Source organism: Lepidochelys olivacea, assembly GCF_965140295.1.
Source record: "Lepidochelys olivacea isolate rLepOli2 genome assembly, chromosome: 7".
NCBI lineage: Eukaryota > Metazoa > Chordata > Testudines > Cheloniidae > Lepidochelys > Lepidochelys olivacea.
Genome location: NC_140417.1, coordinates 30154586 through 30178845, shown reverse-complemented (window position 1 = coordinate 30178845; position 24260 = coordinate 30154586). Strand labels below are relative to the sequence as shown.

The 24260-nt window shown below is 61.5% G+C and overlaps 2 protein-coding genes across 2 annotated transcripts; both read left to right on the top strand.

The window, feature by feature from the left end:
• The first annotated feature begins 1070 nt into the window (after nt 1–1070).
• On the top strand, nt 1071–11370 carry LOC311523411 (actin-related protein 2-B-like). The gene is made up of 9 exons (XM_084633349.1): nt 1071–1231; nt 6564–6674; nt 6861–7076; nt 7409–7481; nt 7975–8111; nt 8855–9004; nt 9228–9373; nt 9781–9913; nt 10299–11370. Exons 1-9 carry the CDS (start codon nt 1184–1186, stop codon nt 10467–10469), a joined length of 1185 nt encoding a protein of 394 aa, XP_084489475.1. The 5' UTR covers nt 1071–1183; the 3' UTR covers nt 10470–11370.
• Nucleotides 11371–15026: 3656 nt separating this feature from the next.
• On the top strand, nt 15027–18011 carry CD248 (CD248 molecule). The gene has a single exon (XM_084635357.1). The coding sequence runs from the start codon at nt 15096–15098 to the stop codon at nt 17223–17225; it is 2130 nt and encodes a 709-aa protein (XP_084491483.1). The 5' UTR covers nt 15027–15095; the 3' UTR covers nt 17226–18011.
• Nucleotides 18012–24260: the final 6249 nt, after the last annotated feature.

Genomic DNA, 24260 nt, shown 5'->3' with positions numbered 1-24260 from the left:
CCAGAGCCCCATTAATCCAAGCCAGCTGACATGGGCCAGGCCTCTACAGTAGGGATCACAGCGCTGCCCTGCCTCCTGTAGGGAAGGGGAACTAGAGAGGTGCTGAGCCCCTGCAGTAATGGGGGTAATCCAGACAGTATGGCCTCTCCCCCCTTGACCCAGTGACCCCCACTGTGCCCCAAGATGCAGACCCCTGTCATGACCTGCCAGGTGCCCCCGGACTCTTGCTGTGTGTGTGGCTCTAACACAGAGGTTGGCAAACTATGCCCGCGGGCCACATCTGGCCCACGGGACCGTCCTGCCCGGCCCCTGAGTTCCTGGCCCGGGAGGCTAGTCCCTGGCCCCTCTCCTGCTGTCCCCCCTCCCCCACAGCCTCACCTCACCGTGCAATGCTCTGGGCAGCCCGGCCTGATCCGGTGCTCTGTGCTGTGCGGTAAGGGGGCAGGGAGCGGGGGCTGGATAGAGGGCAGGGCGGCTTAGGGGGTGGTCGGGGCATGGATAGGGGTTGGGGCGGTCAAAGGACAGGGACCACGGGAGTTGAATGGGGGCGGGGGTCCCAGGGAGGCAGTCAGGAAGGAGAGGGAGGGTTAGATGGGGTGGTGGCGGGCAGTTAGGGGGTCCGGGGACGATCAGGGAGAAGGGGTGGTTGGATGGGGCTGTAGGGGCACTCAGGAAGGAGAGGGAGGGTTGGATGGGGCTGCGGGTGGCAATCAGGGGCCGGGGGCAGTCAGGGGCCTGAGAGCAGGGGGTGTGTGGATGGGGCAGGGGTCCTTATGGGGCCGTCAGGGGGTGAGAAGCAGAGGGGGGTGGTCGGATAGGGGGCGGGGACCGGGCCACGCCTGGCTGTTTGGGGAGGCAGTCTCCCCTACCCGGCCCTCCATACAATTCAGAAACCCGATGCGGCCCTCAGGCCAAAAAGTTTGCCGGCCCCTGCTCGACCAGCAAGCCGCTGACTAAAGGCAGCTTTTCCCGCGGGGGCCGCGGCAGCGGGGACCCCCTTTTCGGATTCTGCCCAGCAGGGGGCAGCAGCACGTGGCCCACAGCCGCACCACGCCCCCGACGCGGTCCCAGCCCAGGACGTTACATCAGCGGGGCCGGTTTCCTGCGCTGGGAGCCGGGGCGCTGGGCTGGGGCCGGGGTTCCGTGGCTCAGACGGCGCAGGGCAGCGAGAGGCGGAGCCCCCATGGACAGCCAGGGCCGCAGGGTGGTGGTGTGCGACAATGGCACGGGGGTGAGTGTGCAGCCCCGGCCGGCCCCACCCACCCCTGCGCAGGGGCGGCGGCTGGGGGCAAGGGCGGCGGCGAGCCGGGCCTCGGGACCGAGACCCGGCCCAGCCTCGCCGCCAGCGCGGTGGTTTCAGCGGGGTTCGGGGGGGAAGCGGGCCCCGGGAGGAGCAGGGCGGAGCGGGCCTTCCCACTGGCCCCGGCAAGAAGCAATCGGCTTAAAGGGTTCTGCAGCCGCCGGAAGAGCCTCGCCCCGCTCCCCGGGGTGCGGTGCTGGGTTCCCGCTCGCCAGGTGGAGGAGCAGGCGGGGTAACTGCGCGGGCGGCGGCTGCCCCTGTTCCGGCTTGGCCGGCTGCCCCGCTGGCCTGGGTGGGGAAGGGGCCCAGCGACTCCTCCAGCTTCTCGGCGTTGGCGCTTCCTGCTTGCCCTGGCTCATACACGGGGCCCAGCTCCCCGCAGAGAGCGGGGCAGCCCGGGGAGGCCCAGGGGCAGCCTCGGCCACTGGCACCGGAGCCATTTTTCCAGTCTGAGAAAAGTCCATTTCTGTTTCTTCTTTGCATTACGGTGGAAGCTCTACTCCCAGCCTCAAGTCAAGGGCCCTTGTCGTGCCAGACCCATTGAGCGAGCTCAGAGCCCCCTTGTGCCCAGTGCTGCCCAGCCACCCAGCGAGAGACAGTCCTTGCCCTGCAGAGCTCACCATCTGAATAGACAAAGGGTGGGAAGAGAAACTGAGGCAGGAAAAGGGACTTGCTGGAGGTCACACAGCAGCTCAGTGGCAGAGCCAAGAATAGAACCCAGGAATCTCAGCTGTCACCCCACCCTGACTCATCCCCTCTGCTGAATTGCATTGTGTAGGGGGAACTTTTTATATCCAGTATAAGTAAGGCACCTCCATTAGAGAGCGGGGGAGCATGAAGACTATTAGACAAGGCAGTGGTAAGAGCACATCAGGAATGCTGGGTGCAGTTCTGGTCACCCCCTTCAACAGAGAAGCTGGCTCCTAGGCTGATCAGAGGAATGGAGAGCCAATCTTAGGGGAGGAGCCTGGAAGAGCGGAGTCTCTTCAGCCTGGCCAGAGAAGGGATCTGGTTGCTCCCTCTAAATACACGGGGGAGAACCCCTGAGGGAGAAGAGCTATTGAAGTTTAAGTGGACACAAGAACAAATGGGGTTAAACTGGCCAGGGATCAGCTGAGGCTAGAAGTGAGAAGAAGGGTTGTGCCCCTCAGAGGCAGGAGGATCTGGTACAGCTTCCCCCAGCAGTGGGGGGCAAATGCCCCCCCCCAAGAGATGGATGCTCGGGGGAAGAGGGGGGCTGTGATAGACTTGCTAGTCAAGGAGCTCCCTTCCAGTCCTGTAGAAGAGTGGGCTCACCCTCGTGCTTGCCCTTGTGGAGAATGGAGAGGTAACAGCTGTTTCCTCACTACTTCCCCTGCCCTTGGTCACACCAACTGTGGTGGAGTTCCTCTTCTCACCACTCGCTTCTACCCCTTTAGCTTCTGGTAGCCAAAACTAACAGTAGTCCCTATTCTTACACTGGATCTTTGGTACTCAACTCCAGGCCCTGTGATTCCCTACAGCCCTTCACACCAGCCTCTCTTTCAGTCACCCTTCTCAGAGGCCTCACACTACCTCTCCCAGGGGCTGCTTGGGGGAGGGTCCAGGCCTACCCTCTATGCTGGGTTCAGTCTAGGGCCCCTAGCACATGCAGCCAAGCTCTGTGCCATCAGATGCTTTGTCACTGTCTCCCTGGTCTCTGTCCTTTCTTCAGGCCTCATCCCCAGCTTCCCTCTGGGCTGTGTAACAAGCTCCCAGGGTTTCTCCCAGAGATCTGGGCCCTACCCTTGGGTCAGGTCAGGTCAGGCAAAGGAGCTTGCTTCAATCTGGTGCCTTCCAGGCACCCCTACCCGCAATCAGAACCTTACCATGCTACTTAGGGCTCTCTCTTCTCTCCCCTTCCCCTCACCAGGATGGTTCTTCCACCCCCCCCCCTTTCTCTTTTTATAGCTCCATCCAGCTCCTCCCCAGCTGAGCTTCATCTTCACTGAGGCCTGGCCCACCTTCCAGGTGCAGCCAGCTGTGTTAATTGGGCTCTCAGGCCCACATTAACCCTTTCATCACCTCTGTGGGGCAAACCCCCACTTCCACAGGCACTCCTCTATCTGTAAAGAAGCCTCAGTGTGTGATATACATTAAAGCGAACATTGTAAGAGTCTTTTCTTCAATATTTCCAAGCGACAAACTCTTTTTAACCTGCTTCATTGGCAAGCTTTGCCATGAAGTTAAGGCTGAGAGAAGGCAATGCTGGTTCACACAAGATATATTTAGCCCGTGGGACTCACTGCCACAGGACATTGTTGAGGCTAAAAGAAAAGGAGTACTTGTGGCACCTTAGAGACTAACCAATTTATTTGAGCATAAGCTTTCATGAGCTACAGCTCACTTCATCGGATGCATCCGATGAAGTGAGCATCCAATGAAGTGAGCTGTAGCTCATGAAAGCTTATGCTCAAATAAATTGGTTAGTCTCTAAGGTGCCACAAGTACTCCGTTTCTTTTTGCGAATACAGACTAACACGGCTGCTACTCTGAAACCTGTCATTGTTGAGGCTGAAAACTCAGCAAAGTCCAAGAAGGGATTGCTTATTTTTGTGGAGAAGCAGAATCTGCAGAGTTGGAATTGTTGAAGCTGACACAAATCCTGGCAGGGGGATGAAACCTCAAACTCCAGGGGTTGAGCCAATCTCTACCCATTAGTGAGAGAGCAGGGGGAGGCTAATGTGTGGAGGATTATTCCCCATTGCCTACTGCAGGAGTCTTACACCTTCCACTGACCAATTCCACAGGCAGTGGTCACTGTCAGAGACAGTATTCCGGGCGAGAGGGGCCTTGGCTCTGAGCCAGTCTGGCAATTGCCATGTGAGTTCTGCAGGTTAGCAGCAATGCTGTGTGTTTGGCAGGGAACTCTGGCACTGCTCGCTGGATCTATCCAAGCGTCAGTCGGAAGTGTCTACAACCTGGCTGTTCTCACCAGGGCCCCGATCTCAGCTCCGTGCAGCACCCAACGCAAGGGGTCCCAATTCAGCCAGGGGGGAGGGGGCTCTGTGCAGCGCCTGGCACAATAGGGCCCTGATCTCGGTCAGGGTCTGTGCAGTGCCTGGCACAATGGCAGCCCCGCCCACACTTGCTGAGTTGGGGGTTAAAGGGGACACAGGCCTGCATTATGCCAAAGCGGAAGGTAATTTGTAAATGAAACACGAAGCAAAACCCGCTTTGCAGGGGGGACGCCAGGAAAGTGCCTGTAAAAGGAATCAGAAATGAGATTTCTCTTTAAGGGCTGTTGCTCTAGAGGCTTTGGCCTCGCGGAGTCCGTAGGCAGAAGAAGGAGAGATTGCCCAGAAATGCAGGGTGCTGCTAGGAGCGATAGAGCCAGATGGGATGTGCCTGTCTCCAGCAGGCTGGGTCTGCGGGTGCCTCTCTGCTGGGGTGAGTGCATGTGTTGTGCTAGCAGAAGCAGGCTCAGCTCTTGCATTTCCTCTTTCTCCACATCCGCTTGCTCGCTGCAGGGTTCACTCTCCCACAGCAGGCAGGGCCAGTCTGCCAGTGCTTTTGCTATGATTGCCCAGGCCTGCTGTTCAACACGAGACAGAATTAACCTGCAAGCTGTGTCCAGTGGCAGAGGGTTCCACAGGTTAATGGGTCTGAGGAAGGCCTAGGGGGACACTCTTGCCTAATCTGGGAGCCAAGGAGCCTTGGGTGAAACTTACACTGCTCAGGGGGAGTAATGGGCCCAATGCCCTGGGGGCAGGTGAGAGGATCAGGCCCAGTACTTTTACACAAACTCTTAATTAACTTGCAGAGCTCGCTGTCATTGGGTGTTCAAGAGGCCAGGCTTGGAGAGGTGGCAGGGCACTGCGATGGGTAATGAGGTCATCCACAGATAGGAACAAAATTAAGCAGCATGCTTAAGTGGGGGTGGGACTGGGACTCTACTTGTAGCTATGCCACCATCTTCCTGTGTGACCTTGGGTGGGACCTTTCCTGTCATTGGGCCTCAGTTTCCCCTCCCACCCCTTGTCTGTTCAGACGGAGCTCTTCGGGGCAGGGACTGTCTCTCACTGTATGTCTAGGTAGTGCCTGGCATAATGGGGGCCCTGCTCTCATACTGCTGCTCTGACTTCTAAAGCATAGAACACGGTGAGCACCCCTAAAGGACTCACTATTTAAAGGGATATTATCTTAGTCCGTTACAGCAGGGGTTCTCAACATGTTTCTTTCAGAGGCCCACCCAACATGCTATAAAAGCTCCATGGCGCTCCTGGACCACAACACCTGGTTTTCTGCAGGGCTGGCATTAAGGGGTAGCAAGCAGGGCAATTGCCTGGGGCTCCACTCCACAGGGGGCACCACGAAACTAAGTTGCTCAGATTTTGGCTTCGGCCCCAGGTGGTGGTTCTCGGGGTCCCAGGCTGCAGTCCCATGCAGCAGGGCTTCGGCTTTCTGCCCTGGGCCCCAGTGAGTCTAATGCTGGCTCTGCTTGGCAGACCCCCTGAAACCTGCTCACGGCCCCCCAGGGGGCCCTGGACCCCTGGTTGAGAACCGCTGCTTTACAGGGCCTCTAGGCACTACCCTAATATTTCTAATAGCAGGGTATCCACATCTCCCTGCATGAGGGTACCGATGGAGCCTCTCCCTTTCCATGGCGGGGGAGTGGAGAGGAGAGGCGGGGAGCGAGGGAGTGGTGAGTGTCTACAAAAGCAGAAGTGTCACTTCCTCTAGACTCTGCACCCAGGGCTACTTCCCTCCATGGCTGGGGAGGGAGGTGGGGCTTGTGACCCTGTATACATGTAGCACCTCCTGCTAGCGCTTGGTGTGCAGATAGGGAGGGTCAGGCCAGCCCAGGGGGCATTGGACACAGTTCTTTGCAGCAATTTGGCTCCTTCCCCCCCCCCCCCCCCCGGGGCAGGGGTGTCTGTGGCTCAGGGCTGGGCCAAGAGGATTTGGGGCTGAGGGGAGAAATTCTGTAGGGATTTAAAGGGTGATATTTCCAGTGATCATCCAGCCTGGTATCCTTCTGCTCCTCACCCCCAATCATCCTGGTGGGCCCAGCTAGCCTGGGATCCCCCCCACCTCAGAACAAAGGTAACTGGGTCCCTCTAGGTGTTTTGAGGGTAACAGGAGTAGCCAAGTGGCCCCAGCATGTCTCTCCGGTGCCGCTAAGCCAGCTGGAGGGAGGAATGGGGCAGATCTACCCCCAGCTTGGGGAGATCCTGTGTGGCTGGGTGGGTGGAGACTCGGAGGGGTTGTCACCTGGTTCATTTTCCTCTCTCTGTCTCCCCAGTTCGTTAAGTGCGGCTTTGCCGGCTCCAACTTCCCTGAGCACATCTTCCCCGCACTGGTCGGGCGCCCCATCATCCGCTCCACCGCTCGTGTGGGCAACATCGAGATCAAGGTCAGGCTCTGGCAGGGGGGGCATGTCCCACAGGGGTCAGGTAAGGGGAGGGGGGCTTTGAAGGGGAGCCTTCCCTTGGGGGGACGGGCTCCTTAGGGATCTGGGGCAGAGGGGCCCTGGCCTCCCGTGGTGGCTTAGCCAAAGTGCTGGTGTCTCAAATCTCCTCCCTCCCCACCGCCGCCCCAGGACCTGATGGTAGGGGATGAGGCCAGCGAGCTGCGCTCCATGCTGGAGGTGAACTACCCCATGGAGAACGGCATCGTGCGCAACTGGGACGACATGAAGTACCTGTGGGACTACACCTTCGGGCCCGAGAAACTCAACGTCGACCCCCGCAGCTGTAAGATCCTGCTCACCGAGCCCCCCATGAACCCCACCAAGAACCGCGAGAAGATCATCGAGGTCAGGCTGGGCTGTGGGACTGAGGGGCATCAGCACGGGATGAGGCTGTGGGGCGGGATTGAGGGGCATCAGCACAGCCCGGGTGGGGGAGGGGGCTGCGGGGCAGGACTGAGGGGCATCAGCACAGCCGGGGGGGAGGGGGCTGCGGGGCAGGACTGAGGGGCATCAGCACAGCCCGGGGGGGGCAGCTGTGGGGCAGGATTGAGGGGCACTGGCAGAGCTTGAGGGACATCGGGTGGGGGAGGGAGCCCAGGGCTGGGATAGCAGGGGCGGGAGGTTGGGGTTGAAGGGCAGTGGCGGGGCTGTGCCCATGGTTTCTTCTCTCCCCCCAGGTGATGTTCGAGACGTACCAGTTCGAAGGCGTGTATATCGCCATCCAGGCCGTGCTGACTCTCTACGCCCAGGGTGAGGGGGCGCTGGGGCCGGAGCAGGGGTGGGGGCCTGAAGGGGGATGGAAGGGGCTGAGAAGGTGAGGTATGGGAGGGCCAGAGGGGGGAGGGTGCAAGAGGTCTGGGGGGAGTAGAGGTGGCAGAGTCAGGGGCAGTAGAGGGAATGCAGGGGAACGTGTTACCGTGGTGAAATCTATCCTGCTTGTATGGCAGGTGAGTGAACCAGTCAACCAGTGTGCTGGCCTGGGGAACTCACTGCCACTGGATGTCCTGGAGGCTGAGAGGGGAGCAGGGTTTAGGGAGGGAAGTGCAGGGAATGACCAGGGGAGCCCTGCTTTGGGAGGATGGGCAGGGGAGATGTCACCTCTGGGCATGTTATTTCCTGTTTCGCCACAAAGGGGCCATTGTCACCTTTCCTGACATGGCCAGTCCTGATGCCTTTGGAGGTGGGATACCAGGGTAGATGGGCGTATTGCCTCTCAGCACAGTAACCTCCCCTCCCATTTCAGGCCTGCTGACTGGGGTGGTGGTGGACTCTGGGGACGGTGTGACCCACATCTGCCCTGTCTACGAGGGCTTCTCCCTGCCCCACCTCACCCGGCGGTTGGACATCGCGGGACGGGACATCACCCGCTACCTTATCAAGGTGAGAGCCGGCTGAGGGTGCGTCATAGATTTGCTAGCCGCCTGTCGGACTGCTGTGAGGGGAATCCACGCCCCGGGGTCCCTGGATGTCTTAAGCCTCCCGGAACCTAAATGGAGTCCAGCCCCTGTCCCAAGGTGTGAGCTTTCTGGGTCCAGCTCGGCTCCCCCAGGAGCCCCGCGGCAGCTGTGAAGCAGATATCGCACCCGGACCCTGCCCCGAAACTCACCTGCTGCCCTTTGACCTCATCCCACGCAGCAGAGCGAGCTCAGATCCTGCAGCCCCGACCTCCTGCCTGCAGCGCCTGCCACTAGTTCCCTTTCCCTGGGGAGGCCTCCACGCAGCTGGGCTCAGGCAGGGCCCCTGCCTCAAGGCTACTCTGTCGAAAATGGCCCAAACCTCCCAAGAGCTCAGATCTTCCCCTTTATAACCGTCCAGCCTCCTCCTTTGCCACCAGCCCTCGGACTCTCTGCCCACTGTGGGGGCGAACAGGGCGTCGGGCAGGCAAAAGGCTGCACCTCGAAAGGAGCGTCCCGCGTGGGAAGGAGCCAGGCAGCCAGTTCCTGCTCCCACTCGGAGTGCCTAGATCGTACCCATGCCTTCCCCAGATCCTCACAGGAGGCCAGAGGGAGGGGCGGGACTTCTATGGGAAGGGCCCCAGCAGCTCCTGTTACTATAGTCTCCCCCTCCTGGCAGCTGCTGGTACTGCAGGTTCCCCCCATGACTCTGTCTCCCCCTCCTGGCAGCTCCTGTTGCTGCGGGGTTACGCTTTTAACCACTCTGCGGATTTCGAGACGGTGCGGATGATGAAGGAGAAGCTCTGCTATGTGGGGTACAACATTGAGCAGGAGCAGAAGCTGGCTCAGGAGACCACAGTGCTGGTGGAGTCCTACATGGTGAGGGAGCGGCTGGGGGTATGTCTCTGCTTGGTGGATGGGTGGGTCACTCCTGCCCCATTGAGAGACCTTTGCTGGGATGGTGGGGACCTTAGCACAGTGGGGCTGGGAGTTAACACCCCATTAGGATGCCTGGGGTGATTCTCCCCCTTGGAGCAATCAGCTCAGGCTCTCTGCAGACTCAGGCAGTGTTGCTGACAGCCTCTCCCTCTGCTCCCCACAGCTGCCCGATGGACGTGTGATCAAGGTGGGGGGTGAGCGGTTTGAGGCGCCTGAGGCCCTATTCCAGCCCCACCTCATCAATGTGGAGGGTGTGGGTGTGGCTGAGCTGCTCTTCAACACCATCCAGGCAGCTGATATCGACACCAGGTGAGCAAGGGGGTGGGAGGTGGAGCCTGGAGCCCCCTCTCCCGACACTGGGCCGCAGGCGGGGGGGCCTGCAGGCCTAGGAGGCAAGACCATTGGTGGGGATTTTTTGTGTGTGTGAGAACTAGTAGGGGAGGTGATGGAATTATTGGGGATTGGGAGGTTGTTGGTGGATTCCAGGGGGCCGATTGGAGGGGGGTTGCTGGGGAGATCCTAGGGCGTTGCGGGGTGAGTGGAGGCAATCACTGGGGTAAGCCTGTTTGGGGGGATCCTGGGGGAAGTTGTTTGGGGGTTGAGTGGGGAGCTGGGGGGTTGGGAGGGTGAGTGGGGATCCTAGGGGTGCAGTGGGGCTGAGCCCCAAGGACCCCTCCCACGGGATGTTGTCTGTCTCACTCCATCCCTCTCCCCAGGGCAGAGTTCTACAAGCACATTGTGCTGTCGGGCGGCTCCACCATGTACCCGGGCCTGCCCTCTCGGCTGGAGCGTGAGATCAAACAGCTCTACCTGGAGCGGGTGCTCAAAGGCGACGTGGAGAAGCTGTCGGTGAGTGGGCACCATGTGGGGTGCATGGGCACTGCCCCACTGGACCCTAGCTCCATTGCAATGGGCCTGGGGCCTACAGTCCCCTCCCTGCGTGGGACAGGCCAGCTCAGCTTCCCAGTGCCACCCACAATCCATTGCAGCTGACCTGCGTGTGGGGCCAAGGAGGCCCCTGCCATGTGAGGGGGATTTGCCCAGGGGTGATGCAGGGGTTCAGAACAGGCCTTCTGGCCTTAAAATCCAGGGGTGAAATCCTGATCCCATTGACCCTGTGACTGAGACCAGTCACACTCGTCCCATAGCTGAGGGGGCGGAGCCTCTTCTCCTGGCTCTGGGTTTGAATCCTGGGGATTCCGTTTTTAATAAATGGTCTTCTCTCCCCCTGCAGAAATTCAAGATCCGGATCGAGGACCCACCACGGCGGAAGCACATGGTGTTCCTGGGAGGTGCCGTGTTGGCCGACATCATGAAGGACAAGGATACCTTCTGGCTGCAGCGAGCCGAGTACCTGGAAAAGGGGACCCGCATCCTGGAGAAGCTGGGGGTCACTGTGAGATAGGGACACCCCTGTCTCACCCCCTCCCCACTAGCTCAGCTGCCCCATCTCTTCATTAACCCTTTCCTCCCTGTCAGTATCGCCTTGATTCTGCCTTTCTCGCAGGCTGACCAATCACAGGGCTTCTTTTGGGAACCTTTTTTCTGGGGGTGGGGGTGGGGGAGAATAATCATAGTGCCAGGGGGTTGGGTCTGGGTGGGGTGGGGAGAGGGACGGTGTGCCTCTCTCATAAGCCCAGGGCACTCTCCATCCCAATCCCTGGGCTCTGCCCTGGCCACATCAGTGATGTCTCCCTTCCCCCTAGGGGCCAAGTGGGCCCCTGCAGCAGCCTGCTAGAGGCAGGAGCGGGTGGGGTTCAGACAAGGCTGTTTCGGGCTGGATCTCAGGGAGATGCCCCTGCTGGGGAGGGGTCAATGAGGCCAGGGAGTCCCCCACTCCCAAGTCTGGCTAACACCATGGGGAATGTGCTGTAGGGACCAGAGGGAGGGGCTAGCTGGGGCCCCCTATCCCTGTGGGATTGGCCCTTGGGAAGCAAATAAGGGGGCGTTGGGGAGGAAATTTGAGGGGAGGAATAAAGGGATCAATGACACAACAAACTGGATTGGGGTGGGGCCCCAACTAGCCTCACCCTTTCCCAAGCACATGGCTGGCCTTAAAGGGTTATTCACAAGCTTTGCAGGAGCCTGATTGCATTGGTGGGGTGGGGGAACTTCTTTCCATGCCCCCCTCTCTCCACATTGCAATGCTGGGGTGCAGACATGGGGGAGTGTTTGCTGGGCCTGGGGCAGGATTCCCAAGCGACGCATTCTCTGTATTGAACATGGCGGAGGAAAATCACCCCCGCACACACAGAAACCTGTAAATGGGTTTTTTACCCTGATTTTTAAATTGTTTTTGCTTCTTAGTGTCTCTCTTGTCTCCTGTCTCTGCTGGGGAGGGAGAGCTGAGAAGAAGTGTATGTCCCAGCTCTGGTTCAAGCACAGGCTGGCTCAGGGGAGTGAGATATGGGGCCTTTCCCCTCTGTGGGGTGCTGGTCCCTGTTCTGTGTCCCATGAGTGGATTGACTTGGAGGGGGGTCCCAGCCCAGCTCCTAGTGGGGCCAAGCAGCCATGTAACCGTGAGCCTCTCTGGGGGATCTGCCCCCATCCTTAAGGGCAGGAGTCAGGCCTTGGGGTGGTTCCCCTGCTCCCTCCATACACGTAATGGGAGATACTCTGGGCTGGGGGGAGCTGTGATGACACAGTCCCTAGGGCTGCCAGGCGTGGGGCACGAGACCATGTCCAGGTCTGGAACTCTGAGCCTGCCATGATTGTTTCCCGGCCAAGGGGACCTCAGCTCTCCCCAGCCCTGCACTACACACAGGGCCACTGTGATGAAGGTGGGAAGGGCATGTGTGTAAATAGACTCCTGGAGTCTATCCCCAGCTCTGGGTGGGATCTGTTGGTTAGAGCACAAGAGCTGGGAGCAAGGACTCCTGGAGTCTATCCCCAGCTAGGGGAAGGGAGTGGGGGATGTTCACCCAGCCCCCACTGTGGCCCTTTGTGTAAAGGGCCAATATCAACATTACCTGTCCCGTCCCTCACAGCTGGCGCTGTGGCTCAGGTCCCTGGGGTCTATCAGGGGCTGTGCGGTCCTGGGGGGGCAAGGCCATCGGGACAAATGCCAAGAATAATCCTTGTTGCTAACTAGGAATTCTGCCTGCCCTTACAGACCATAGGGCTTAGGCAGTGTCAGCCCCAGGCTGCCAGGGGGCAGCACAGGTCTTCAAGACTAACTACATGGGAGTGATTCACACGTGCATTTCCCTGCCTGGCCTGGGGTAAATCGAGTCACTCACTGCATGCAAAGTTTGCCAGCAGCTCCCATGCTCTGACCGTTAGACACCACTCTCCTCTCAGAGCTAAGCCAGGAGCCCTGGCTCTCAGTTCCTCCCATTGCCACCAGGTGGTGCTCAACCCACATCACTGCGCTAGGATCCCTATAGCCCAGCCTAGAGGCCCCTTAACTGGGGAGCTCCTCTCCCCGCCCACCCGAGCCTGCAACCAGGACCCAGGGCAGAATCAGCCCCCCCCCGTCCCTCCAGTACAGAGCCTTCCCCCCCCCGCCTGAAAGAGTCCAGAAAGGGGATGAAAACGAGGGAGGGGCTGGCTCCCTGACCCCCATCCCTCCCCACAGGGATACCCGGCTGAATGGGCCCATTGCAGCCGGAAGGGGAAGGGGGAGCGGGGCGGGATGGGTTCATCGGTCTGATCGGAGGGTGGGGGGGTGAATACCTGGCGGGGGTCTAGGGGTCAGTGTCTCCCCCAGCCCCAAGCAGATCCAGGGGGGCCCAGCTCCATCAGTCACAAGCCAGTGTTTCTTGCAGTCTCTTAAAACAACCAAGCAGAAACCGGGGGGGGGCGTTGATTAGCACGAGGGGAAAGGGGGCGGAAGAGCTCCCATAGCGTATGCCTGGGGTACCCTCACCCCCGCCGTGGGGATCCCTGTGGGGCCGCTAGCACGGGATGTGGTCACTTACTACCTATGGGGCGGGGGCTCCTGCCCCAACAGGGACCAGGCTGAGACAGAAAACTCACCTCTCGGAGGGGCGCTGAACGGGCGCTGGATCGCAGCCCGTGTGCCTGCGGGGGGAGCCCTGTGTCCCACTCCCCTGAGCCAGCCATTGCCCCCAGCTGGGGCTGGAGGGGAGCAGAGCTGGCGCCCCCTAGCGGGGAAAGGCCCCACGGCTGGCCGGCCGCCCCCCTCTCCCCTCCTGGTTCCCACACGCAAGGAATTCCATGCATTTCCGCGCTGCGCCTCCATCCGACCTGCAGCCCTCGCCCCCGGCTCCCCTCCCCTCGCCAGCCCCCGCGGCTGGGCCCATTGTGCCCTCCCCCTCGGCTCATGCCACACACACCGAAACACACACCCGCCACAAAGCCCGCCTAACACCCCCCCCCCCCCCAGTTCACAGCAGAGACAGCTGGGATCCCTGCCCCCCTAGTCGGGGCTGCAGCCCGAGATTCCTGGATCGCAGAGCTCGGACCCTTCCCTGTCTCCCCTCGCCTGGCCATGGGGGGGGGGCGCTCCAGAGCCTTGCGAACCTGTACTGCTGGCCTCGGCTTCCCCAGGAATGGGGTCCCCTAGGGACTGCCAGTTGGCTTAGTAGACAGGGTGAGCAGGTAGGAGTGCACGGGAAGCACCTGTGCAAATATGCCCAGGGGTGTGCCCACAAGTGAATGCACATGTGCAAATGCTCAGGTGGGCATGCACACGCATGGCAGTGCGAGTATGCATACACACTGGTGAGTGTGGGAGCCTCTAAGACAATGTGGTGGCATGGGTGTGTGGCAGCATGGGAGGATGCGTGAGGGGGTCTGCGCAGGTGTGCAGTGGGACAATGATCACACCAGTGTGTGAATGACGAAGTAAGGAACACGTGCATGACCAGGAGTGTATGTGTGCACAGGGGTGTGCATGGCCAGGAAAATGCATGCATGGGAGGGTGTGCGTACAAATGGCTGTGCATGCCCAGGAATGTGTGTACACAGGCGGGTATGCTTTCAGGGGAAAGTTAGAAGGCAGAAGAAACTGAGCTTGCACAAGAGAGCTTGTCAAACTAAGCTGCACATGGGGGTACTCACACATGTGTGGGAAAGTGAGGGCGAGGAACAATTCTGGTCCCTCTATGCCCCCCCCCACGCTCTCCTGCCCTCCCAAGCAATGCGCACCTTTGTGTGCACTCACTCTCCTGTGCACGCACACCCACGTGCACACTGACTTCCCCCAGTCTGGGCCCAGCGCCCTGTTGCGGGTCTCAGCTCCCCATGGGAATCGCCCTGATCATCATGAGGTCCTGGGGAGGATGGCGGGAGGAAACACACGATGAGCCTCTCCCCGCTCCCAGCAGGGCATGGGGGCAGGGGGGGAAGTGAGGAACCAAATTCCAACCCAGTGTTCCAACTTCCAGGTTTCTGGAACAAAGGGCTGAACTAGGTCTGGGACTGGGGTGGGCGAGGGGGGTGGAGCAGTGTATGCAGAGTGTGTGTGAGTGTGTTGTGTGTGCATATGCATGTGTCTTTGTATGTGTGTGTCAGTGTGAGCCGCAGCATATGGTCACTGTACACACCCATTCTCTGCAGATTCACTGTCTGTCCCTTTCAGCAATTACTAGAGGAAAGCAGGGTGGTGGGACAGGGAGTCTGGACTCGTGGGTTCTAGCCCCAGCCCTAGGAGGGGAGTGGTATGTCTAGTGGTTAGACCAGGAGGGCTGGGAGACAGGACTCTGGATCTACCCCAGCTCTAGGAGAGGAGCGGGATCTAGTGGTCAGATCAGGAGGGCTAGGAGCCAGGACTATCCCAGCTCTTGGAGAGGAGTGGGGTCTGCATTTCTCATCCAGCCGCAAGCAAGGGAAGGTCTCACACACACACATACCCTGCCTCCATCCTCTGGGTCAGGCTGTCCAGGATCCCCACAGCTGCCCCTCCCAGCTTGTCTCCCCCTCTCCCTGGGCCTGGGACCAATTCTCTGCCTTACAAGGGCAGGGGCGTGCACCGTCCCATCCTGCCCCTCTCCGCCGAGGGGAAGAGAAGGGCAGGGGCTCCGTGCGGAGGCACAGAGCCGAGCAGGCAGCCGTGGGCGCCAGGACGATGCTGTGTCTCTGGCTGCTCTTGACTGGGCTGGTGGGGCCAGTGCGGGGTGCCTGGCCGGGGCCCGAGGCTGCCTGGCCGGGGCTCGAGGCTGCCTGCGGCCCCGAGGGCTGCTACGTTGTCTTCTTCCAACGCCGCAGCTTCCTGGAGTCCTGGCGGAGCTGCCGGGAGCGCGGCGGGAACCTGGCCACACTCAAGCACCACGAGGAGGCCGCCCAGGTGGCAGAGCTGCTGCAGGCCACGGGCCCGGGTACAGGGCAGCAGCGGCTCTTCTGGATCGGGCTGCAGCGCCAGCCACGCCAATGCTTCCCGCAGCGCCCACTGCGTGGTTTCACCTGGACCACCGGCGACCAAGACACGCTCTACACCAACTGGGCGCGGGCCGAGCCGGCCGGGGGTGCTGCTTGCTCGGCCTCGCGCTGTGTGGTGCTGAGCTATGGCCCGGCCGCGCAGGAGAATTTCCAGTGGCTGGAGGGTTCGTGCACCCTGCCCGTGGACGGCTTCCTCTGCCACTTCGGCTTCGCTGGCATGTGCCACGGGCTGGCCACGGAGGAGACGGGGCCCGTGAGCTACACGACGCCCTTCGGCCGGGTCAGCAGCGCCCTGAGCCACATCCCCTTCGGCACAGTGGCATCCGTGGCCTGTGGCAACGCAGCCCCTGTCTCGGTGCTGTGCATGCAGCAGGACGACGGCGCCGTGGGCTGGTCCAAGGAGGAGCCCCTGTGCGGGGAGGAGCAGGGGGACTGGTGCGAGGGTGACAATGGGGGCTGCCAGCAGCTGTGTGTGGACGAGGGTCCCAGCTACTCCTGCGAGTGCCACGCCGGCCACACCTTGCTGCCCGACGGGCACTCCTGCGCCCCAGCCGATGGCTGCCAGAACCACCCCTGCCAGTTTGAGTGTGTGCCAGGAGAGGCCGGAGGGTACCGGTGCTTGTGCCCCGTGGGCTACACGCTGGCCAGCGATGGGCGTGCGTGCGAGGACACGGACGAGTGTGCCACGGGCCCGTGTGAGCAGCTGTGTGACAACTTCCCCGGCGGCTTCCAGTGCCGCTGCCAGCTGGGCTACGAGGAGGACGGGGCCGGGGGCTGCGCCGACCGGGATGAATGCGGCACCGCCCCGTGTGAGCACCAGTGCGAGAACACCGAGGGCTCCTACCTGTGCTTGTGCCACCTGGGCTTCAGCCCGGCCGAGGAGGCGCCCCAGCACTGCGTCGACAACGACGAGTGCCAGATCCCCGGCGTCTGCCAGCAGATGTGCGTCAACTACGTGGGCGGCTTCGAGTGCTACTGCACCGAGGGCTACGAGCTGGAGGCTGACGGCATCAGCTGTGCCCCCCTGGCAGAGCCCCCCGCGCTGGCCACCAGGCAGCAGACCTTCTACCCGCGCTTCGGGGACCAGCAGGAGTGGGGGGCGGAGGTGCTGCAGGTTTTGGGGACGGACGAGCCATTCAGCCTGACCTGGGCGTTCTCCGACCCCACTGCTTCCCACTCCGGTCTCTCTCCTGCAGCCCCGCACCCCAGCACCGGCCACTCAGCCCCTCGCCCCTTCACTGCCCCCCCAGCAACCACCACCAGCCCCCCAATCCCTTCCACAACCACTGCTCCCCCAGACCTCACCACTGGCCCCCCAATCCCCAGCACCACCACCCGGATCCCTCCCACATCCACTGCCCGCCCAGAGCCCACCGATGGCCCCCCAGTTCCTCACACGAGCCCCGCTATCACTCCCACAATTGGCCCCCCAACCCCCAGCACCAGCCCCCCAAGCCTCAGATCTCCAAGGTCCCCTGGTGCTCCTGCCTCACCCTACAGCATGGGGGAGGGGGACCCTGCGGCAGACAGGGCCAGGGCTCCGCTGCCTCCTTCAGAGGACCCCAGCACCTCTCCAGGCGGGGAGCGGGCACGGAGGAAGCGGGATGACCGGTGGCTGTTGGTGGCACTGTTGGTGCCCCTCTGCGTCTTCCTGGTGATCATGGTGGCATTGGGCATCGTGTACTGCACCCGCTGCGGTGCCAGGGCCAAGAGCCGCAGCGTCACGCAGTGCTACCGCTGGGTCACCAGTGCGGGGGGCAAGGGGCCCCCGCACCCCTCTGCAGGGGCCCACCCGACCACCTGCCGGACCAGCGTCTGAGACTGGGGGGGGCCCAGAACACAAAGGGACCAGGATGCCTCCCCCCACTCCCAGCTGGGAGACAAGACCCCCTGGCTGGGATGCCAGGACTGGCCTGCACCCTTCCCCAGCTGAGACCCTGGAGCCACCCCATAGCCCCTGGCTGGGACCTGGAGGCCGATGCCCTGGCTGGAGCAAGGGCCCTGCAGCCACCCTGCCCCCTGGCTGGGACATGGACACCCCAACTGGAGCACGGAGTCCAGAGCCATCCCATCACCCTCCCCCAGCTGGGACCCTGGAGCCACCCCTTAGCCCCCAGCTGGGACATGGACCCCCCATTTATTTCCCAACTCTCAAGCTGGAGCATGGTCCCCCCAAAACTGTCCTGCCTCCATCAGCTGGTCCCCTGGAATTGCCCAGTGGCCATCCCGGAGGTGGAATCACCCCCTTCCCAGGGCTGGCACTAGAACTAGGACTGGGCCCCACGATCCAGGGCAGAGACATGGATCCCCTGCACCCTGGCTGGGACATGGGCCCCCACTCATCTCCAGGGCTGGGTTCCTCCTTATCTTGCTCCATGGACTTCTGCCAAACGGACACAGGAGCCACCCCCACTGCTCTGGGGGCCCCCCGCTGATTGTGGGGAACCCCTGATGAGACCCACAGCTACCCCCACCCCAGAAAAGCTACGAGAAACTGACAGGGATGGAGAAGTGCCCGCAGGACTTGAGAGACCTCTGGAACTAGGGGTCATGGAGCCAAGAAGGGTGGGAAGTGGGGGCCTGGAGCTAGGGGAAGGAAGGGGAGTTATGGGGGGGCTCAGAATGGGGGTTGGGGAGGTCTCGGGGAGAGAATGTGGGGGCCCTCTGAGGGTGTGGAGGTTCAGGGACTCCCCAGATGCTGTTCCATTCTTAACGTGTGTTGCTCTCACAATAAAGGGGTGGAGCCCACACTGCCTGCAGCTGGACAGCTTTACTGGGGTGGGGGGGGCTGGGAGTCAGGACTCCTGGGTTCTATTCCCAGCCAATTTTATTGAGTCAGCCCCTGACTCCATGATGGAAACTTTGGAATGGGCATCATGTGAGAAATCTGTGGGGTATTAGGCTACTGAGCCCCACACTTGGCCCTCTGGCCGTCCAGGACTCCTGGGTCTATCGCAGCCCTGGGAGGAAAGTGGGGGCTGGTGGGCTAGAGTGTGTGGGGGGGGAGGGGCAGTACTCCTGGGTCTCCCTGGGAGCAGGCAGGGATGTTTGTGTCTGCTGTTGCCTCTGTAATTAGAGTGTAATTAAAGCTCCTGGTGGCAGGAAGCTCCCTGTACCAACTCCCCGCTCCTCTGGGGCCTTTCCCACCAAGGGAGCAATGGCCCCCCAGAGTCTGTGTCCCACTGGGGTGGGGTGGGACATGGCTCCCCGCCTTAACCCTTCACTAAAGCCAGGAGCAGCCCATCCCCCTGTCCCATTGTAAGCTGGGCTGTCTTCAGCTCTTACACTAAGCTGGGGCAGGTCTGTGGATGGGAGACCTCCAGGAGGCTGTGAGAAGAAGCAGAGGCTCACTTCCTGCCCGAAACTATCCTGCAATCCCAGTTGTTGCGCCCCACTCCAGAGGTGGCTGCATCTCTGCGCTGGGTGAGAGATCCCTACCCCATGCTCAGCCCCAGCAGTGGCTTCATCTCAGTGCCAGGTGAGGAGTCCCTGTGTAAACAGCCCCCCGTGCGCCACCCCAAAGGTGGCTGCATCTCAGAGACAGGGAAGTGATTTCTCTGTATACAACGTGTACAAACCATTAGTAAATATTTTAAACTGAGTCTGGCTATGGATGAAATGTTCTACAGCTTCTTACGCAGGGAAATATGCCCTGTTATCCCAGCCCTGGGCTCCCCCCTCCCACTCTGCCAGTGCCTGCCTGTATGTCCTGACCGACAGCCTTTTGCTATCCCAGGCCTGGGCTTCCTTGCCCCCAGCCCACCATGCAGTGAAGGGTTAATACTGCGGGGGCCCAGGGAGCCCCCCACCCCAGCCGGTTGGGGGAAGGTTTCCTGGGCTCTCTGCCCCAGAGCCGCCCGGCCTGTTAACACAAACTGGAAACAGACTCTGGCCTGACGCAAACACTTGGCAAACAATGGCCCCCAGGCTCCTTGGGGAGGGAGAATGGGAGGGGGGGCTGGGAGGCATGGGGGGCCGGGAGAGGAAGGGGGCAGAGGGAAGGGAAGGATATTTTGGCTCCTTCAACTGATTGAGTTTCCCAATGTCTGTGCCCAATTGAACTCTAGCCCCCCCCCCCCGTGCCCAGAGACATTTATGCGCACTGACCCCCCCCAGACACAATCACATGCACATATACCAACATGCACACCCCCACCCAGAGACAGGCGCTGCACACACCCAGAGACACGTGTGCGCACATGCTGGTGCGAGCGCACACGCACAGAATGACAAGCACACACACACAGAGACACATGCATTACCCCCCCAAGACATGCACACGCACACACACATTGGTGCAAGCACACTGACACACGTACACACACCAGTGGGAACACCCTCCCCCCCGAGATGTGCATGCCCCCTCCCCCCCGCTGATGTTCCCCCCATAGATTTCCCTGGGTCGGGGCTGAGCAAACGCTATAAATGTGACAGTGAGCAAGCTAGGCGGCCTGCGCACGATGTGTGTCTGTACAACTGTTAGTGCAAGTGTGTGCTCACCCTGCCCCCTGCTGGCTGGATCAGGGAGCTGCACAGGCCCTGGGCCCTGCTGGGGGGAGCCGGCATCCCCCAACTATGGTCAGCTAAGGGGGTTTGCAGCCTTCAGGTGCTGACAACACCGCACCTGGAAGACAACCCGCCACACACCTACCCCCTCCTGACACAGCCTGCGTGTGGGACAGACCCAGGCCTGGGATAGCAGGGGGGCTGTGGGTCAGGACTAGGGGGCACTGGCAGAAGCAGAGTTGTGGAGTGGGGGCAGGGCTGACTCTGCATGTTTATGGGGGGGGTGTATTTGGGGGCAGGCGGGTTGAACCCCAACATACTGTGTCTGCCCCTTTACCCACAGTTCCCTGTGTCCCCCCCGTCCCCGTCCCCCCCCCCCCGAGATGGACAGGAATGTGCCGGGGAGAGGGGGGAGTGTTGAGAAGGGTTAATTAGAGCCAGACGGGCGGAGAAGCCAGAAGAATCTCAGCTCTGTGGGGCCTAATGAAGAGCAGATGGGGCTGTGTGCTTGGGACAGGGACCCCTCCTCGGCCTGGCTCCCCTCACTCCCTGTAGCATGGCCCCCCATTGTCCCAAAGCCCCCCCCCGGCCTCCCCCACAGCACAGCCCCCCACTGGTCTGGCACAGCCCCACTATCCACTCCTACAGTCCCCTGCCTCCCCCATCGACCATGACACCCCTACCCCACCCCCACCATTCCCCCAGCACAGCCCCAATACCTGCCCCCAGGGCCCCCCACCCTCCAACACCATGGCCCTCCATGGCAAGGCCACCCCCACGGCACTGCCCTTCTCCAGTACAGGCCCCCATTCCTTGACACTCCCTCCTGTGGCTCCTTATAATCCCCCAGCCCAGCCCCCCATACTCCCCACAGTTCCCCACAGCCCATTGCCCCTAATCCTTACCATCCACCCTGTGGTGGCCCCAAATCTTTCCCCCACAGAGACCCCCAATGTTTCCCCCCCAAGCACTTGCAGAGAGTGAACCATTCCGGTGCTCTGCTCTTGCGGGACGGGGTGTCCTTCACCAGTGGGGGGTTTAAAAGGGTTCTGTCCCTGTTCACTGTGGTGGGGAGGCGCTTGCTCGGCAGCCAGGCAGACACCCGTGTGGGCGGATGGCCTCATTGTGAGCACGAGAGGCCAGGCGGACGGCGTGCGGGCGGGTGCGTCGTGAGCACGAGGGGCCAGGCGGACGCCGTGCGGGCGGGTGCGTCGTGAGCACGAGGGGCCGGGCGGATGCTGTGCGGGCGGGTGGGCATATCAGGAAGAGCAGGGCCACGAGTGTGCCCATGCAGGGATCTCACACGCGTGCAGAAGCCTGAGGACCCACGTGGCCCCCAAGGACTCGTTCTGAACATGTGTCCTGGCTCCCCCCAAGTCACTCGTGACCCCTGGCCGTGGGGTGCAATAAGCCAGCCTGCAGCCCCCCCATACCTCTCCCCCACTGGATGGACCCACCAGGAAGGCCTGTCCCAGCAGTGTGCGGGGGGGAGCAGTGATCCAGGTCGGGCAGGGGGCAGAGCTGAAGTGGGGCTGGGAAAGGAAGTGCCGGGACCACCCAGTGAGTCCCAGCCATGGCTCAGCAGCAGGAGCCAGAATGAGGCACAGAGGAACTGGGGAACACTCCCCACCCCCAGCTCTGCCAATGCCCCTCACTCCTGACCTGCAGCCCCCCAGCTATCCCAGCCCTGGTCTCTCCCCCAGCTCGGCAAGTGCCCCTCAATCCCGACCCACAGGCCCCTGCTCTCGCAGTCCTGCCTCCCCCAGCTCTGCTGGTGCCCCTCACTCCTGACCCACAGCCCCCTGCCACCCCAGCCCTGGGCTGCCCACCTGAGGCAGAGACCCAGGTAGGGCAGCCTGGCCCATCCCTGTGCCACAGGATGGACGGTCCCTGGAAATCAGCCAGGCCCAGGCCTCAGGCTTCTGCAGAGGAGCAGCCCAGACAGTCTGTTTGTCTTGGCTGGAGCTACAGCCCCACCTCCCCACAAGCTTCCTGCCACCTCCCCCACAGAGCGGAGATATGGGGGAGGCACAGGCTCATCTTACAGGATCCCAGAGTGGGGATAGCAGGGGGCGGTGGGTTGCGATTGACGTCATCAGCACAGCTGGGGGAGTCTGAGTCCCCGGGTCTGTCTGAGTATGGGGGTACCGGAGCCTTTGTGTGCCCATTACCCTTGCCCCAGCTCAGCCCCACTGCCAGGGTAGCCTGCAGGGTGAGCGTGTGTTTGTGAGTTCAGAGGGTGGGTGTGTGCATGTTTGCTGGTTCTGCGTGTGAGCCTGATGGGAAAAGCAGGCTGGTTTGGTGTGAGTGTGCACAGCCAGGTGCGGGGGAGTGTGCACAGCCAGGTGCGAGGGAATGTCTGTGTGTGTTTCAGGGCCTTTTGAGTGTGCAGGGGGTTAGAGCCTGTGCACCCAGCTGGGTGTGCGAGGGACACGCATGCTGGTCAGAGTTCGGCTAGCCAGCGGGCGGCTGTGGCAGGAGGAGGGATGTGGGAGGGAGAGAATCAGGGGCTGGTTCATGCCTGTGAGGGTATGTGGGGGTGAGTGTGAAAACGGACCCTGGACACAACAGAAGGGAAGCTGAGTGACCCCAGCTCTACCCTCCCCTCCCTTATCCCCAGCTCCGGGAGGGGAGTGGGGTCTAGTGCGTTAGAAGGGGGAGGTCTGAGAGCCAGGACTCCTGGGTTCCCTCTGGCTCAGGGAGGGGCTATCCGGTGTCTCAGCCATGGCTCAGTGACAGGGTCGCTGGTGGGGCAGGAGCAGGTGCTGCCTCATCAGGGTGAGGGGAATTAATGCGAGTCCAGCCCCCCTCCCATCATAGGGACGCAAATTACCACTTATGGGGGAGGAGGGGGCAGTGGGTCCTGGGGGATGGGGGTGGTGACAGTATGTGTGAAGGGGAGATGGGGGCTGACTGGGGGGGGGGAAGAGAAGCACAAAGTGAGGCTGGGAAGGGCTGGGCACACTGCCAGCTCCCACTTTGTACTGTCCCGTTCAACTGCGATTAACCCCCTCAGCTCAAAGCTAAGGACGCTTTCACTAGCCCTCCATCAGGCTTTGTTTTTGTAGGGTCTCCCAAGAGCGTGGGCAGAGATCAGCGTGTCATGGTGGGATATCTGAGGGGCAGCAGAACTGTGGGGGAGCCCCAGGCTGGGATAACAGGGGGCTGGCGGTTGGGACTGCCTGGCACCAGCAGAGCTGGGGGTCAAGCCCAAGCCCTGACTCTGCAAGGAGCCAGGCCCATTCCCTGCTAAACCCATTTCCCGTCTCAGCCCTAAGGGACCCGCTCCAGTGCCTGGTGGAACCATCAGCAGCCAGAGGGGGACAGGAATGCCATGTGGCACTGTGCCCCCACTCCTGCCCCAGAGCCCAGCAGCTGCGCATCCATCCTGTCCCCCAACAGCTCGCCCCACCGCCGCACTGCCTACATACTGCTCACAGGGGGTCGCCCAACCGAGCTGGAATAGAACCCAGGAGCCCTGACTCCCAGCTCCCTGGCACTGCCCCTCACTCCAGCCCAGCAGCCCAGCCCTGCCTCTGTCCTGTCTCTGTCCCTTCTCTTGGGGAGGGATGCAGCTGTGGTGGTCAGAGGAAGAAGGAGGCCCTGGGGAAGCCCCCCCTTGTCTATCTCCGGGTGGGGGGGTGGAGTGGGGAATATTTGAGGCTTGACAGTCTGGGAGGAGCCAGGCCAGGACCCGCACGTCACCAGGAAAGTATCTGAGCAAAGAGCCAAAGGATGGGATGGGAGAGCAGGGCCAAGCTTTGCATGGGACATTGGGGCCTTTCCCCTCCAGGGGGTGCCAGTTCCCATCTGACCCTAGGGGGTGTGTGTGGGGAGACTGGCTGGCTCCCAGGGGACGGGGAATGGGATCGGGGGCTTTTCCCACTTGGGGTGCTGACTCCAATTTCCCCCCCTGGGGCCGGGCAGTGTGGTGGGGGCAGGGGGGCCTATGAGTGGCTACAGGTGAGACCCATAGGTGCTGGAACTAGGGTTGCTGCACCCCCCTGGCTTGAAGCAGTTTCCATCCTATCCAGGGTTTACAGTTGGGTTCAATGGCTCTCAGCGCCCCCACTAGACACATTGTTCCAGCGCCCCTGGTGAGACCTGTGGGAAACTCATCTCATCAGGTCCCCCTGGGAGCCAGGCAGACCTGGAGGATAGGTGTGTGTGTCCCCCTTTGAACATGGCCTTTTCTTGTATGACCCAGACCTGGTTCTGCTCAGCTGTCCCAGCACCTCCAGGCCTGGGGGATTGTAGCCCAGAGACCTGCTCCCAGCCCTCAAGGGGTAGGTGTGCGAGAGACATGGTGTGTGCCCCACACCTAGTACACTGGACAGGCTAGTGCAGG

Coding starts and splice junctions, on each gene's coding strand:
- CD248 (XM_084635357.1), top strand. CDS start 15,096: ATGCTGTGTCTCTGGCTGCTCTTGACTGGGCTGGTGGGGCCAGTGCGG.
- LOC311523411 (XM_084633349.1), top strand. CDS start 1,184: ATGGACAGCCAGGGCCGCAGGGTGGTGGTGTGCGACAATGGCACGGGG. Junction 6,675..6,860: donor TGGGCAACATCGAGATCAAG/GTCAGGCTCTGG, acceptor CCGCCGCCCCAG/GACCTGATGGTAGGGGATGA. Junction 7,482..7,974: donor GCTGACTCTCTACGCCCAGG/GTGAGGGGGCGC, acceptor CTCCCATTTCAG/GCCTGCTGACTGGGGTGGTG.